The 15,676-nt window shown below is 63.0% G+C and overlaps 1 protein-coding gene and 1 long non-coding RNA gene across 2 annotated transcripts; one reads left to right on the top strand and one right to left on the bottom strand.

Moving 5' to 3' along the window:
• Window positions 1–623: 623 nt before the first annotated feature.
• On the top strand, window positions 624–2,348 carry LOC134161453 (uncharacterized). The gene is made up of 3 exons (XR_009963981.1): window positions 624–686; window positions 1,178–1,351; window positions 2,129–2,348. It is a non-coding gene; the product is annotated as an uncharacterized LOC134161453 (long non-coding RNA).
• Window positions 2,349–5,151: 2,803 nt separating this feature from the next.
• GRWD1 (glutamate rich WD repeat containing 1) lies at window positions 5,152–14,815 on the bottom strand. The gene is made up of 8 exons (XM_062614279.1): window positions 14,713–14,815; window positions 14,478–14,639; window positions 13,522–13,639; window positions 12,362–12,542; window positions 10,855–11,071; window positions 8,615–8,754; window positions 6,483–6,680; window positions 5,152–5,498 (listed from the first exon to the last, which is right to left on the bottom strand). Exons 1-8 carry the CDS (start codon window positions 14,813–14,815, stop codon window positions 5,160–5,162), a joined length of 1,458 nt encoding a protein of 485 aa, XP_062470263.1. The 3' UTR covers window positions 5,152–5,159.
• Window positions 14,816–15,676: the final 861 nt, after the last annotated feature.

The raw sequence follows: 15,676 nt of genomic DNA, 5'->3' as shown, positions 1-15,676 counted from the left end.
TTAGGGGGAAAGGGGGCAGTTTGGGGGGGTTATGGGGCGGATATAGGGGGGTTATGGGGGGTTATGGGGCAGCAATGGGGTGGATATGGGGGGTATGGGGATGATATTGGGCGGATTTAGGGGGGGGGTATGGGGGGTTATGGGGCAGCAATGGGGCGGATATGGGGGGGGTATGGGGCGGATATGGGGGGTTATGGGGATGATGTGGGGTGGATATGGGGGGTATGGGGCTGATATGGGGTGGATATAGGGGGGTATGGGGCAGTAATGGGGTGGATATGGGGGGTTATGGGAATTATATGGGGGGTTATGGGGCAGCAATGGGGCTGATATGGGGGGGTATGGGGTGGATATAGGGGGGCTATGGGGATGATATGGGGGGGTATGGGGCAGCAATAGGTCTGATATGCTGGGGTTATGGGGCAGCAATAGGACTGAAGTAGGGGAGTAATGGGGCTCATATAGGGGGGCTATGGGGTGGATATAGGGGGATTATGGGGCTGATATGGGTGGTTATGGGGCAGATACGGCAGGCTGTGGGGCAGTTATGGGGCTGTGGGAGAACTATGGGGAGGGGGAGCTTTTATGGGGCAGGCACAGGGCAGCTGTGGGGCAGCCGTGGGGCTGCCCCCTTTCTTATTCCCTCCCCTTTCAGGCACAGGATGAGCCGGAGAAGAGCCCCACAGGTATGGGGGGGGGCAGTTATGGGGCGCTATGGGGCAGTTATGGGGCACTATGGGGCAGTGATGGGGTACAATGCTGCAGTTATGGGGCTCTATGGGGCAGTGATGGGGTACAATGCTGCACTTATGGGGCGCCATGGGGCAGTGATGAGGTACAACGCTGCAGTTATGGGGCGCTATAGGGCAGTTATGGGGCACTATGGGGCAGTTATGGGGCGCTATAGGGCAGTTATGGGGCACTATGGGGCAGTTATGGGGCACTATGGGGCAGTTATGGGCCGCTATGGGGCAGTGATGGGGTACAATGCTGCAGTTATGGGGTGCTATGGGGCAGTGATGGGGTACAATGCTGCAGCTATGGGCCGCTATGGGGCAGTGATGGGTTACAATACTGCAGCTATGGGGAGCTATGGGGCAGTGATGGGGTACAATGCTGCAGCTATGGGGTGCTATGGGGCAGCCCCTCACTGACCCCCACCCCCCCCGTCTTGCAGACCCCTCCTCCCAAGAGCCTTCAGCCCCTCCCCCACCCCCGGACGGGAGCTGCCCCTCCCCCACCGCCTGCCCCACACATGAGCACCGTTACCGTGTGTACCGGGATCTATGGGGCAAGGGCCTGTACCTGACCCACGGCGGCAAGTTCGGGGGGGACTTCCTGGTGTACCCAGGTATGGGGCAGCGGTGGGGGGTCTCTGTGGCCTCTATGGGATCCTGTGGGTCTCTGTGGGTCCCTATGGGTCTCTATGGTCCCTATGTGTCTCTATGGGTCTCTATGGGTCTCTATGGGTCTCTATGGGTCTTTATGGTCCCTATGGCTCCCTATGGATCCCTATGTTCTCCTATGGTATCTCTATGTGTCCCTATGGGTCCCTCTGGGTCTCTATGCTCTCTATGGGTCCCTATGTGTCCCTATGGCTCTCTATGGGTCTCTATGGGTCCCTGTGGGGTCCCTATGGGTCCCTCTGGTTGTCTATGGGTTTTTATGATCCCTATGGTCTCTATGGGTCTCTATGGGTCCCTATCGGTCTCTGTGGGTCCCTGTGGGGCTTTATGCTCTCTATGGGTCCCTATGGGTCTTTATGGTCCCTATGTGTCCCTATGGGTCCCTCTGGCTCTCTATGGATCCCTATGGGTTTCCTCTATGGGGTCTCTATGGGTTTCTATGTGTCTCTATGTGTCTCTATGTGTCTCTATGGGTCTCTATGGGTCTCTATGGGTCTCTATGGGTCTCTATGGGTCTCTATGTGTCTCTATGGGTCTCTATGGGTCCCTATGGGTCTCTATGTGTCTCTATGGGTCTCTATGTGTCTCTATGTGTCTCTATGTGTCTCTATGGGTCTCTATGTGTCTCTATGTGTCTCTATGTGTCTCTATGGGTCTCTATGTGTCTCTATGTGTCTCTATGTGTCCCTATGGGTCTCTATGGGTCTCTCCCCCCCCCCCAGGCCCCCCCTCCCGTTTCCACGCCGCCGCCCTCTGTTTGTGCCCCGCCCCCTCCTCGGGATTGGCTCCGGGCTCCCTCGTGGCCGCCGCCCGCCTGGGCACCCACGTGCGCAAGACGCTGCTGCTCTGCTCCGCCGGGCCGCCAGGGGGCGCCCCCGCCTACACCTCCCTCCAATGGCGCGCCGACCTCGCCTGACACCACGTGACACCGAGGGGGCGGGGGGCGTGGACACCACGTGACACCACGGGGGTGGGGTGGGGCGTGTACACCACGTGATTGGGGGGAGTACACACACACACACACACACACAAACCACGTGACACCACGGGGGCAGGGGCAAGTACACCACGTGATGGGGGGCCGTACACACACACACAAACCACGTGACAACACGGAGGGGGCGGGGGCATGTACACCACGTGACACCGGGGGGGCGGGGCGTACACCCACAAACCATGTGACACCACGGGGGCGGGGGCGTGGACACCACTGGGGGGGGGGGGTACACACCAGGTGACACCGCGGGGAGGGGGCGGGGCGTGGACACCACGTGATGTGGGGGGGCCATACACACACAAACCACGTGACACCGGGGGGGGCGGGGCGTACACACTCCCACAAACCACGTGACACCACGGGGAGGGGGTGGGGCGTGTACACCACGTGATGGGGGGCGTGTACAGCACGTGACAGGGTGGGGTGTACATCCACAAACCACGTGACACCACGGGGAGGGGGTGGGGCGTACACACAAACAAAACACGTGACACCGTGGGGGGGGGGGGGAGGTACACAAACCACGTGACATCACGCCACTGGGGGGCGGGGCGTGTACACCCACAAACCACGTGACAAGAAGTGACCAATTAAAGCATAGAAAGGGTTTTATTGGATCAAGGAGGAATTGCTGGGGGGGGGCACGGGGCACCCCCTAAGTGGGGGGATGTTGTGGGGAGGGACGGTCGCTCTGCCCCATAACTTGGGGGTCACCCCCTAAGTGGATGTTGGGGAGGGAGGAGGTTTGTCCTGGGGGGAGTCGCTCTGCCCCATAAGTGGCTGTCATTGCACTACACTTGGGGGTCACCCCCTAAGGGGGAGGAGCTTAATTTGGGGGTCACTGTCCCATCAACACCCCATAAGTAGCCAACAACTGCCCCATAGCACCCCTATATCCCCCCCCCACAGTGCCCTATAACCACCCCATAGCCCCCTCACAACCCCACATCCACCCCCCAATAGCTACCCCATAGCTGCCCCATAACCCCATGCGCTCCCCCCAGCGCCCCATAACCACACTGTAACTGCCCCATAAGCTCTCCATAACGACCCCACATCCCCCCCCCCCCCCCCATAGCACCCGGTAACAACCTCTGAGCGCCCCCTAACCACGCTCCTCCCGCTCCCCACAGCGCCCCCTAGCGGCTGGCGGACCTCTATGCAGCCTCCTAACCCACACAGCGCCCCCTAGCGGCCGGAGGACCTCCGTGCTCCATCTCTCTCCCCACAGCGCCCCCTAGCGGATCCCCACCCCCCCCTCCCCACAGCGCCCCCTATATGCCAATGAACCTCCTTTCCCCACAGCGCCCCCCAGCGGCTGGCGGACCCCCACGCCCCATAGCCGCCCCCAAGAGCGCCCCCTACCGGGTGGCGGACCTCCGTGCCCCACATCTCTCTCCGCAGCGCCCCCTAGACGCTGGCGGACCTCCATGGGCACCCTCACCCCGCAGCGCCCCCTAGCGGCCGGCGGACCTCCACGCACCCCATAGCCGCCCCCCACAGCCGCCCCTAGCGGACACCCCCCCCCACACAGCGCCCCCCTAGCGGCTGGCGGACCTCAATGCGCCCCTAGCGTGTCCCTCCCTTTCCTCACAGCGCCCCCTAGCGGCCGGCGGACCCCCACGCGCCCTCTTTCTCCGGACAGCGCCCCCTAGCGGCTGGCGGACCCCCGTGCCCCCTTTCAGTCCCCACAGTGCCCCCTAGACTCTGGAGGACCCCATACCCCCTCCAACTCCCCACAGCGCCCCCTAGCGGACACACCCCCCCACACAGCGCCCCCTAGCGGCTGGCGGACCCCCGTGCCCCACATCTCTCCCCACAGCGTCCCCTAGCGGACACCCCCCCACACACAGCGTCCCCTAGTGGCTGGCGGACCCCCACACCCCTTCCCTCTCCCCACAGCGCCCCCTAGCGGACACCCCACACACACAGCGGCCCCTAGTGGCCGGCGGACCCCCGTGCCCCATATCTCTCCCCACAGCGCCCCCTAGAAATTGGCGTACCTCCTTGCCCCATTTCTCTCCCCACAGCGTCCCCTGGAGGCTGGCGGACCCCATACCCCCTCCCTCTCCCCACAGCACCCCTAGACACCAGCGGACCCCTGTGCCCCACATCTCCCCCCCACAGTGCCCCCTAGCGGACCCCCACACCCCCTCCCTCTCCCCACAGCGCCCCCTAGCGGCTGGCAGACCCCTGTGCCCCATTCCTCTCCCCACAGCGCCCCCTAGCGGCCGGCGGACCTCCATGCGCACCCTCACCCCACAACACCCCCTAGCGGCTGGCGGACCTCCATGCACCCTCCAACCCCCCACAGCGCCCCCTAGCGGACACCCCCCCCACACAGCGCTCCCTAGAGGGTGGCGGACCTCCATGCACCCCATACCTGCCCCCCACAGCGCCCCCTAGCGGCCGGCGGACCTCCGTGCCCCCTATCTCTCCCCACAGCGTCCCCTAGCGGCTGGAGGACCCCCACGTCCCTACCCTCTCCCCACAGCGCCCCCTATCTGCCAGCGAACCTCCACACCCCATTCCTCTCCCCACAGCGCCCCCTAGCGGACACCCCGCAACACAGCGCCCCCTAGCAGGTGGCGGACCCCCTTGCCTCACATCTCTCCCCACAGCGCCCCCGAGCGGCCGGCGGACCTCCATGCACGCTCCACCCCCCCCACAGCGCCCCCTAGCGGACACCCAACACACACAGCGCCCCCTAGCGGCCGGCGGACCCCCATGCCCCACATCTCTCCCCACAGCGCCCCCTAGACGCTGGCGGACCTCCATAGGGCCACTCCATCCCTGGAGGCCGTGAGCATCAGCCCCGGGCACTGCGGGTGCCAGCGCAGCTCCTTGAGCTCCCGTTCCCCCTGATGCAAGAAAAGGAGCTGGGGGGGCAGCGCCTCCAAACCCCCGCCCCACACTTGGGGGTCGCTCCGCCCCATAGCGAGCTCCTCGTCCGGGTCCGCCTCCACTCCCAGGTCCCATTGGGTGACGAGGTCGTCGGCACCGGCGGCCGCCAGGACCCCGCTGGCTGTGGGGTGCCATTGGAGGGCGACGATGGGGCCGCGGTGCTGCTTGAAGGTGGCCACGCTGGAGCCTGTCTATGGGGCAGGATGTGGGGCTGGAAGGGGGGGGCTATGGGGGGGAGGAGGGGGGTGTGGGGCGGGGTGTGGGGCAGGATGTGGGGCTGGAAGGGGAGGTATGGGGCAGGATGTGGGGCTGGAGGGGGTCTATGGGGTGGAGGAGGGGGCTGTGGGGGGGATGTGGGGCTGGAGGGGGGTCTATGGGGGGGAGAAGAGGGGTGTGGGGTGGAATGTGGGGCTGGAGGGGGGTCTATGGGGGGGAGGAGGGGGGTGTGGGGTGGGATGTGGGGCTGGAAGGGGGTCTATGGGGGGGAGAAGGGGGGTGTGGGGTGGGATGTGGGGCTGGAGGGGGGTCTACGGGGGAGGTTTCCGGGGGATGTGGCGATGGAGGGGGTCTATGGGGCAGGTTGGAGGGTCTACGTGATCTCTATGGGGTGTCTCTATAGGGGTCGCTATGGGTCCCCTATGGGTCTCTATGGGTCCCCTATGGGGTTGCTATGGGTCGCTATGGGTTGCTATGGGGCCCCTCTATGGGGTCTCTATGGGTCGCTATGGGTCTCTATGGGTCTCTATGGGTCTCTATGTGTCCCTATGGGGCCCTATGTGTCTCTATGGGTCCCTATGGGTCCCTATGGGTCTCTATGGGTCTCTATGTGTCTCTATGGGTCTCTATGTGTCTCTATGTGTCCCTATGGGTCTCTATGGGTCTCTATGTGTCTCTATGTGTCCCTATGGGTCTCTATGGGTCTATATGTGTCTCTATGTGTCCCTATGGGTCTCTATGGGTCTCTATGTGTCTCTATGTGTCCCTATGCGTCTCTATGGGTCCCTATGTGTCTCTATGTGTCTCTATGTGTCTCTATGTGTCTCTATGGGTCTCTATGGGTCTCTATGGGTCCCTATGTGTCTCTATGTGTCCCTATGTGTCTCTATGTGTCTCTATGGGTCTCTATGGGTCTCTATGGATCCCTATGGGTCTCTATGGGTCTCTATGGGGCTCACATGGAAGCGGCGCAGGTCCCAGAGGTTCACGGCGCCGTCGTCCCCCCCGCTGAGCACAAAGGGGTCGCGGCGGCTCCAGCTCAAGGCGTTGACGTCGGCGCCGTGGGCCCCGGGCGCAACCAAGCGACAGGCGCGGGGGGGGGGGGCCCGGATGTCCCACACCCGAAGGGAGGCGTCGGCGGAGCAGGAGCAGAACACCTGGAGGGGGGGGAACCATAGAGAGGGGATGGGGAGGGGATAGAGAGGGCATAGAGAGCATAGAGAGAGCATAGAGAGAGCATAGAGAGAGCATAGAGAGAGCATAGAGAGAGCATAGAGAGACCATAGAGAGGGCATAGAGAGAGCATAGAGAGAGCATAGAGAGAGCATAGAGAGACCATAGAGAGAGCATAGAGAGACCATAGAGAGACCATAGAGAGACCATAGAGAGAGCATAGAGAGGGGATAGAGAGAGCATAGAGAGGGCCATAGAGAGAGCATAGAGAGAGCATAGAGAGGGCATAGAGAGACCATAGAGAGGGGATAGAGAGAGCATAGAGAGGGGATAGAGAGAGCATAGAGAGAGCATAGAGAGAGCATAGAGAGAGCATAGAGAGACCATAGAGAGGGCATAGAGAGGGCATAGAGAGAGCATAGAGAGACCATAGAGAGAGCATAGGGAGACCAGGGAGAGACCATAGAGTGGGGATAGAGAGGGTTAGGGACCTTAGCACCCTGTAGCACCCCACAGAGCCCCCATAGCACCCCACAGAGCCCCCATAGAGCCCCTATAGCACCCCATACAGCCCCCATAGCACCCCATAGAGCCCCCATAGCACCCCCATAGCACCCCCATAGCGCCCCATAGCACCCCCATAGAGCCCCCATAGCACCCCCATAGCACCCCATAGAGCCCCCATAGCACCCCATAGAGCCCCCACAGCGCCCCATAGCACCCCATAGAGCCCCCATAGCACCCCATAGAGCCCCATAGTGCCTCCATAGCACCCCATAGCGCCCCATAGCACTCCATAGTGCTGCTTAACACCCCACAGCACCCCACAGAGCGCCCATAGCACCCCATAGAGCCCCATAGTGCCTCCATAGCACCCCACAGCGCCCCATAGAGCCCCCATAGAGCCCCCTTAGCACCCCATAGCACCCCATAGAGCCCCCATAGCACCCCATAGAGCCCCTATAGCACCTCACAGAGCCCCCTTAGCACCCCATAGAGCCCCTATAGCACCTCACAGAGCCCCCTTAGCACCCCATAGAGCCCCCATAGCACCCTATAGAGCCCCCTTAGCACACCATAGCACCCCACAGAGCCCCCATAGCGCCCCATAGAGACCCCATAGCACCCCACAGAGCCCCCATAGCACCCTATAGAGCCCCCTTAGCACACCATAGCACCCCACAGAGCCCCCATAGCGCCCCATAGAGACCCCATAGCACCCCACAGAGCCCCCATAGCACCCTATAGAGCCCCCTTAGCACACCATAGCACCCCACAGAGCCCCCATAGCGCCCCATAGAGACCCCATAGCACCCCACAGAGCCCCCAAAGCGCCCCATAGCACCCCATAAAGCCCCCATAGCACCCCATAGCGCCCCATAGCACCCTATAGCGCCCCATAGCAGCCCATAGAGCCCCCATAGCTCCCCATAGAGCCCCCATAGCACCCCATAAAGCCCCCATAACACCCCACAGAGCCCCCATAGCGCCCCACAGAGCCCCCATAGATCCCCATAGAGCCCCCATAGCACCCCATAGTGCCTCTTAGCACCCCCAGAGCCCCCATAGCACCCCATAGCGCCCCTTAGCAACCCATAGAGCCCCCACAGCACCCCATAGAGCACCCATAGCACCCCATAGAGCCCCCATAGCACCTCCATAGCACCCCGTAGCACCCCATAGAGCCCCCATAGCACCCTAGAACACCCCACAGAGCCCCCATAGCGCCCCATAGAGACCCCATAGCAACCCACAGAGCCCCCATAGCACCCCACAGAGCCCCCATAGCACCCCATACAGCCCCCATAGCACCCCACAGAGCCCCCATAGCACCCCATAGAGCCCCATAGCACCCCACAGCGCCCCATAGAGCCCCCATAGCACCCCATAGCACCCCACAGCACCCCCCAGGCCGTACCGAGGGCTCATTGGGCGACCACTGCAGGTCCTCCACGGAGGCGCTGTGGCCCAGCAGGGGGCGCTGATCCACGGCCCAGCCCCCCCCCTGCGGCCGCCACACGTGGATCCTTCCGGAACAGTCCCCGGAGAGGAGCTGCCCTGGGGGCGGGGCCAATGGGGGGGGGGGGTCAGGCCACGCCCCTCCTCCTCTAGGACCACGCCCTCTTCTCTATGACCACGCCCCCTCCTTGTGGACCACCCCCCCTTCTCTATGACCACGCCCCAACTCCCATGTGGCCACGCCCCTCCTAAAGGACCACGCCCCCTTCTCTATGACCACACCCCCTCCTCTAGGACCGCGCCCCCCCGACCACGCCCCCCCCCCCGACCACGCCCCCTCCTCTAGGACCTCCCCCCCTTCTCTATGGCCACGCCCCGTCCTCCAGGACCACACACCCCCCCGACCACGCCCCCTCCTCTATGACCACGCCCCCCATGACTACACCCCCTCTGCTATGACCACGCCTTCACCTCTATGACCACGCCCCCTCCTGTAGGATGTCCTTCCCTTCGCTATGGCCACGCCCCCTCCTCTAGGACCACGCCCCCCCCCGCCCCCGCCCCCTCCATTCTGACCGTCCAACCCTTCTCTATGACCACGCCCTCTCCGCTATGACCACGCCCCCCTCCTCTAGGACCACACCCTCCCTTTCCCTATGGCCACGCCCCCTCCTGTATGACCACGCCCCCAAAGGACCCCCTCCCCATAGCGCTTTCTGCTCTATAGACACCCCCTACTGCCCCACAGAGCACCCCCAGCCCCATAGACACCCCCCCATCCCCATAGACCCCCCAACCCCATAGATGCCCCCATCCCCATAAACACCCTACTCCCATAGAACCCCCAAAACCCCATAGCCCCCCTATCCCCATAGCCCCCCCAGCCCCATAGACCTCCCACCCCCATAGACCCCCAATCCCCATAGCCCCCCCAGCCCCATAGACCCCCCATCCCCATAGACCCCCCCATCCCCATAGCCCCCCATCCCAATAAACCCCCCATCCCCATAGCCCCCCCATCCCCATAGCCCCCCCGTCCCCATAGACCCCCAGTCCCCATAGACCCCCCCATCCCCATAGACCCCCAATACCCATAGAACTCCCCCATCCCCATAGCCCCCCCATCCCCATAGGCCCCCCCATCCCCATAGCCCCCCATCCCCATAGCCCCCCCATCCCCATAGGCCCCCCCATCCCCATAGCCCCCCAATCCCCATAGACCCCCCCATCCCCATAGACCCCCCATCCCCATAGAACCCCATCCCCATAGCCCCCCCAATCCCCATAGCCCCCCCAGCCCCATAGACCCCCCATCCCCATAGGCCCCCCAGCCCCATAGACCCCCCATGCCCATAGGCCCCCAATCCCCATAGCCCCCCCAGCCCCATAGACCCCCCATCCCCATAGGCCCCCCAGCCCCATAGACCCCCCATGCCCATAGGCCCCCAATCCCCATAGCCCCCACAGCCCCATAGACCCCCCATCCCTATAGCCCCCCCATCCCCATAGACCCCCCATCCCCATAGCCCCCCCATCCCCATAGACCCCCCATCCCCATAGGCCCCCCAGCCCCATAGACCCCCCATCCCTATAGCCCCCCCATCCCCATAGACCCCCCATCCCCATAGCCCCCACAGCCCCATAGACCCCCCATCCCTATAGCCCCCCCATCCCCATAGACCCCCCATCCCCATAGCCCCCCAATCCCCATAGACCCTCCCATCCCCATAGCCCCCCCATCCCCATAGCCCCCCCATCCCCATAGCCCCCCATCCCCATAGACCCCCCAGCCCCATAGCCCCCACAGCCCCATAGCCCCCACAGCCCCATAGCCCCCCAATCCCCATAGCCCCCCCAAATCCCCATAGCCCCCCAATCCCCATAGCCCCCCATCCCCATAGACCCCCCATCCCCATAGACCCCCCCAATCCCCACAGCCCCCCCATCCCCACAGCCCCCCCATCCCCATAGACCCCCCATCCCCATAGACCCCCCCAATCCCCATAGCCCCCCCATCCCCACAGCCCCCCCATCCCCACAGCCCCCCATCCCCATAGACCCCCCAGCCCCATAGACCCCCCCATCCCCATAGCCCCCCAATCCCCATAGCCCCCCCAAATCCCCACAGCCCCACCATCCCCATAGACCCCTCCCACCCCATAGCCCCCTCCCACCCCATAGCCCCCCCCCCCCACTAACCATTAACAGTAGGCGACCAATCCAAGGCGTAGCCCTCGCCCATGTGACCCGGGAAGGTGCAGAGGGGGTTCAGGGGGGGCTGTTCCTTCAGGAGGAGGCCCCCCCCCCCCTCCAGCCCCCCAAGGGCCTCCAGGGCCCCCCCCAAGGCCACCACCTCCACCTGGCCCCGCTCCGACCACAAGGCTGCCACCGGCCCCATAGAGCCCAGTTCAGTCACCTGGGGGGGGTATGGGGGTCAGGGGGGGGTCCTATGGGTGCCTATTGGGGTGCTTGGGGGGGTATTGGGTTGATGGAGGGGTCCTATTGGTGCCTATTGGGGTGCTGGGGGGTTCCTATGGGTGCCTATTGGGGTGCATTGGGGGGTATAGGGGTGATGGGGGTTTCTATGGGTACCTATTGGGGTGCTTGGGGGGTATAGGGGTGATGGGGGGGTCCTATGGGTGCCTATTGGGGTGCTATGGGGGGGTCCTATGGGTACCTATTGGGGTGCTTCGGGGGTATTGGGGTGATGGGGGGTCCTATGGGTGCCTATTGGGGTGCTTGGGGGGTGATGGGGGGTCCTATGGGTGCCTATTGGGGTGCTTGGGGGGTGATGGAGGGGTGCTATGGGTGCCTATAGGGGTGCATTGGGGGGGTCCTATGGGTGCTTATTGGGGTGCTTGGGGGGTGATAGGGGGGTCCTATGGGTGCCTATTGGGGTGCTTGGGGGGTGATGGGGGTCCTATGGGTGCCTATTGGGGTGCATTGGGGGGGGTCCTACGGGTGCCTATTGGGGTGATGGGGGGTTCTATGGGTGCCTATTGGGGTGCATTGGGGGGGGTCCTATGGGTGCCTATTGGGGTGCATTGGGGGGGGTCCTATGGGTGCCTATTGGGGTGCATTGGGGGGGTCCTATGGGTGCCTATTGGGGTGCATTGGGGGGGTCCTATGGGTGCCTATTGGGGTGCATTGGGGGGGGTCCTATGGGTGCCTATTGGGGTGCATTGGGGGGGTTCTATGGGTGCCTATTGGGGTGCATTGGGGGGGTCCTATGGGTGCCTATTGGGGTGCTTTGGGGGGGTCCTATGGGTGCCTATTGGGGTGCATTGGGGGGGGTCCTAGGGGTGCCTATTGGGGTGCATTGGGGGGTCCTATGGGTGCCTATTGGGGTGCATTGGGGGGGTCCTATGGGTGCCTATTGGGGTCAGGGGGGGATCCTATGGGTGCCTATTGGGGTGCATTGGGGGGGTCCTATGGGTGCCTATTGGGGTGCATTGGGGGGGTCCTATGTGTGCCTATTGGGGGGCATTGGGGGGGTCCTATGGGTGCCTATTGGGGTGCATTGGGGGGGGTCCTATGGGTGCCTATTGGGGTCAGGGGGGGATCCTATGGGTGCCTATTGGGGTGCATTGGGGGGGTCCTATGGGTGCCTATTGGGGTGCATTGGGGGGGGTCCTATGGGTGCCTATTGGGGTGCATGGGGGGGGTCCTATGGGTGCCTATTGGGGTGCATGGGGGGGGTCGGTACCCGGATGCGGTTGATGGCCCCATAGTGGGGGGCCATGGCCAGGAGCAGCTGGGGCTGGCGCCCCCCATCCTCCTCGTCCTCTTCCTCTTCGTCCTCCTCCTCCTCTTCCTCGTCGCTGCTGGAGCCCCCCCCCCGCCGGCGCCGAAACCCATGGAGGTTCTGCATCTTCATCACCAGCAGCCTGGGGGGGGGGGCAGTAAGGGGGTGCCCCATAGGGTGGGGGGGCAGTCAGGGGGTGCCCCATAGGTTGGGGGGGGCAGTAAGGGTGTGCTCCATAGGTTGGGGGGGGCAGTAAGGGGGTGCCCCATAGGTTGGGGGGGCAGTAAGGGGGTGCCCCATAGGGAGGGGAAGGCGTTAAGGGGGTGCCCCATAGGGTGGGGGGGGCAGTAAGGGGGTGCCCCATAGGTTGGGGGGGGATTAAGGGGGGGCAACATAGACTGGGGGGGGGGTTAAGGGGTGCCCCATAGGGTGGGGGGGGCAGTAAGGGGGTGCCCCATAGGTTGCGGGGGCATTAAGGGGGTGACCCAAAGCATGGAGGGAGGCTTAAGGGGGTGCTGTATGAGTCTCTATGGCTCTCTATGGTCCCTATGGGTCCCTATGGGTCTCTATGGGTGTCTATGCCCTCTATGGGTCCCTATGAACCCTATAGGTCCCTATGGGTCTCTACGGATCTTTATGCGCTGTATGGGTCTGTACGGGTCCCTATGGGTCTCTATGGGTCTCCATGATCTCTATGACTCCCTATGGGTCTCTATGGGTCCCTATGGATCTCTATGCGCTCTATGGGTCCCTATAGGTCTCTATGGGTCTCTATGTGCTCTATGGGTCCCTATGGGTCTCTATGGATCTCTATGCACTCTATGGGTCCCTATGGGTCTCTATAGGTCTCTATGGATCTCTATACGCTCTATGGGTCTCCATGGGTCTCTATGGGTCCCTATGGCTCTCTATGGGTCCCTATGGATCTCTATAAGCTCTATGGGTCCCTATGGGTCTCTATGGGTCCCTATGGGTCCCTATGGGTCTCTATGGCTCTCTATGGCTCTCTATGGCTCTCTATGGGTCTCTATAACTCCCTATGGGTCTCTATGGCTCCCTATAGCTCCCTATGGCTCTCTATGGGTCTCTATGGGTCCCTATGGGTCCCACCGCGCACTCACCGGTTGCCCTGGGCCGTGGGCGCCTGGGTCCCCGCGCAGAGCAGCAGGGACAGGGGCAGCTCCTCCCGGCCCTCCCCCAGCTCGTCCGGGACCACATCGAGGCTCAAACACGGGGCCCCTATGGGGAAGGAGAGGGGGGGAGCAGCCCCATAGAACCCCATAGAGCCCCATAGAGCTCCATAGAACCCCATAGAGCCCCACAGAAACCCACAGAGCCCCATAGAACCCCATAGAGCCCCACAGAACCCCATAGAGCCCCACAGAGCCCCATAGAGCCCCACAGAACCCCATAGAGCCCCACAGAGCTCCATAGAACCCCATAGAGCCCCATAGAACCCCACAGAACCCCACAGAGCCCCATAGAGCCCCACAGAACCCCATAGAGCCCCATAGAGCCCCACAGAACCCCATAGAGCCCCATAGAACCCCATAGAGCCCCACAGAACCCCACAAAGCCCCATAGAGCCCCATAGAACCCTATAGAGCCCCACAGAACCCCATAGAGCCCCATAGAGCTCCATAGAGCCCCACAGAACCCTATAGAGCCCCACAGAACCCGATAGAGCCCCATAGAACCCCACAGAGCCCCATAGAGCCCCACAGAACCCCATAGAGCCCCACAGAACCCCACAGAACCACATAGAGACCCACAGAACCCCACAGAGTCCCACAGAACCCCATAGAGCCCCATAGAACCCCATAGAGCCCCACAGAGCCCCACAGAACCCCATAGAGCCCCATAGAACCCCACAGAGCCCCATAGAACCCCACAGAGCCCCCATAGAGCCCCATAGAAACCCATAGAGCCCCATAGAACCCCATAGAGCCCCATAGAGCCCCACAGAACCCCACAGAACCCCACAGAGCTCCATAGAACCCCATAGAGCCCCACAGAACCCCATAGAACCCCATAGAGCCCCACAGAGCCCCATAGAACCCCATAGAGCCGCTCCTACCGGTGCCGGCGCGGTGATACAACACATAGGCCTCTTCGTCCATAACCAGCTCCTCGTCCGGCCCCAGCGGAGGCCCCACACCGGGGATGTAAACCCTAGACTGGGCTTCCGTAGGGCTCTGTGGGGCGCTATGGGGCTCTATGGGGCTTCCATGGGGCTCTATGGGGCTTCCATGGGGCTCTATGGGGCCGTCGCCGCGGCGACGACGGCGGCGGCGTCCCGCTCCGCGCGGCGCCATCTTGGATCTGAGGCGGCTTCCGGTAGGAGCGCTTCCGGTGGGAGCACTTCCGGTGGGAGCACTTCCGGTGGGAGCACTTCCGGCGCCCCCTTAGCATCATTGCCCCCCTATAACCTCCCATTGCCCCCCATTACCCCCCATTGCCCCCTATTAGCCCCCACTGATCCCCATTACCCCCTATAACCTCCCATTGCCCCCCATTACCCCCTCATTGCCCGCCCATAGACCCCCACTGACCCCTATAGCCCCCCATTACCCCCCATTGCCCCCCATTACCCCCCATTGCCTCCCCATTGCCCCCCATTGATCCCCATTACCTCCCCATTGCCCCCCATTCCCCCCAATTACACCCCATTGATCCCCATTCCCCCTCATTGCCCCCCATTACCCCCCCATTGCCCCCATTGCCCCCCATTGATCCCCATTACTGCCCCATTACCCCCCCATTACCTCCCCATTGATCCACCATTGATCCCTATTACCCCCCCATTGCCCCCCATTACCCCCCATTGATCCCCATTGCCTCCCCATGACCCCCCATTGATCCCCATTGCCCCCCCATTACCACCCCATTGCCCCCCATTACCCCCCATTACCCCCCATTGCCTCCCCATTGATCCCCATTACCTCCCCATTGCCCCCCATTCCCCCCAATTACACCCCATTGATCCCCATTCCCCCTCATTGCCCCCCATTACCCCCCCATTGCCCCCCATTAACCCCCCATAACCCCCCATTACCCCCCATTGCCCCTCATAGACCCCCATTACCCCCCCATTGCCCCCCATTACCCCCCATTGATCCCCATTACCCCCCCATTGCCACCCATTGCCCCCCATTACCACCCCATTGCCCCCCATTACCCTCCCATTGCCACCCATTGCCCCCCATTGATCCCCATTACCCTCCATTACCCCCCATTGCCCCCATTAGCCCCCCATTACCCCCCATTACCACCCCA

Source organism: Pezoporus occidentalis, unplaced genomic scaffold, assembly GCF_034315485.1.
Source record: "Pezoporus occidentalis ecotype Australia unplaced genomic scaffold, CSIRO_AGI_Poc_V1 ctg1748, whole genome shotgun sequence".
Classification (NCBI taxonomy): Eukaryota; Metazoa; Chordata; class Aves; order Psittaciformes; family Psittacidae; genus Pezoporus; species Pezoporus occidentalis.
The sequence above is the reverse complement of the archived record's forward strand: the minus strand, read 5'-3'. Positions and strand labels throughout refer to the sequence as shown.

Coding starts and splice junctions, on each gene's coding strand:
- GRWD1 (XM_062614279.1), bottom strand. CDS start 14,815: ATGATGCTAAGGGGGCGCCGGAAGTGCTCCCACCGGAAGTGCTCCCAC. Junction 12,543..13,521: donor CCCACGGCCCAGGGCAACCG/GTGAGTGCGCGG, acceptor CCCCCCCCCCAG/GCTGCTGGTGATGAAGATGC. Junction 8,755..10,854: donor TTGGTCGCCTACTGTTAATG/GTTAGTGGGGGG, acceptor CCCCGCCCCCAG/GGCAGCTCCTCTCCGGGGAC.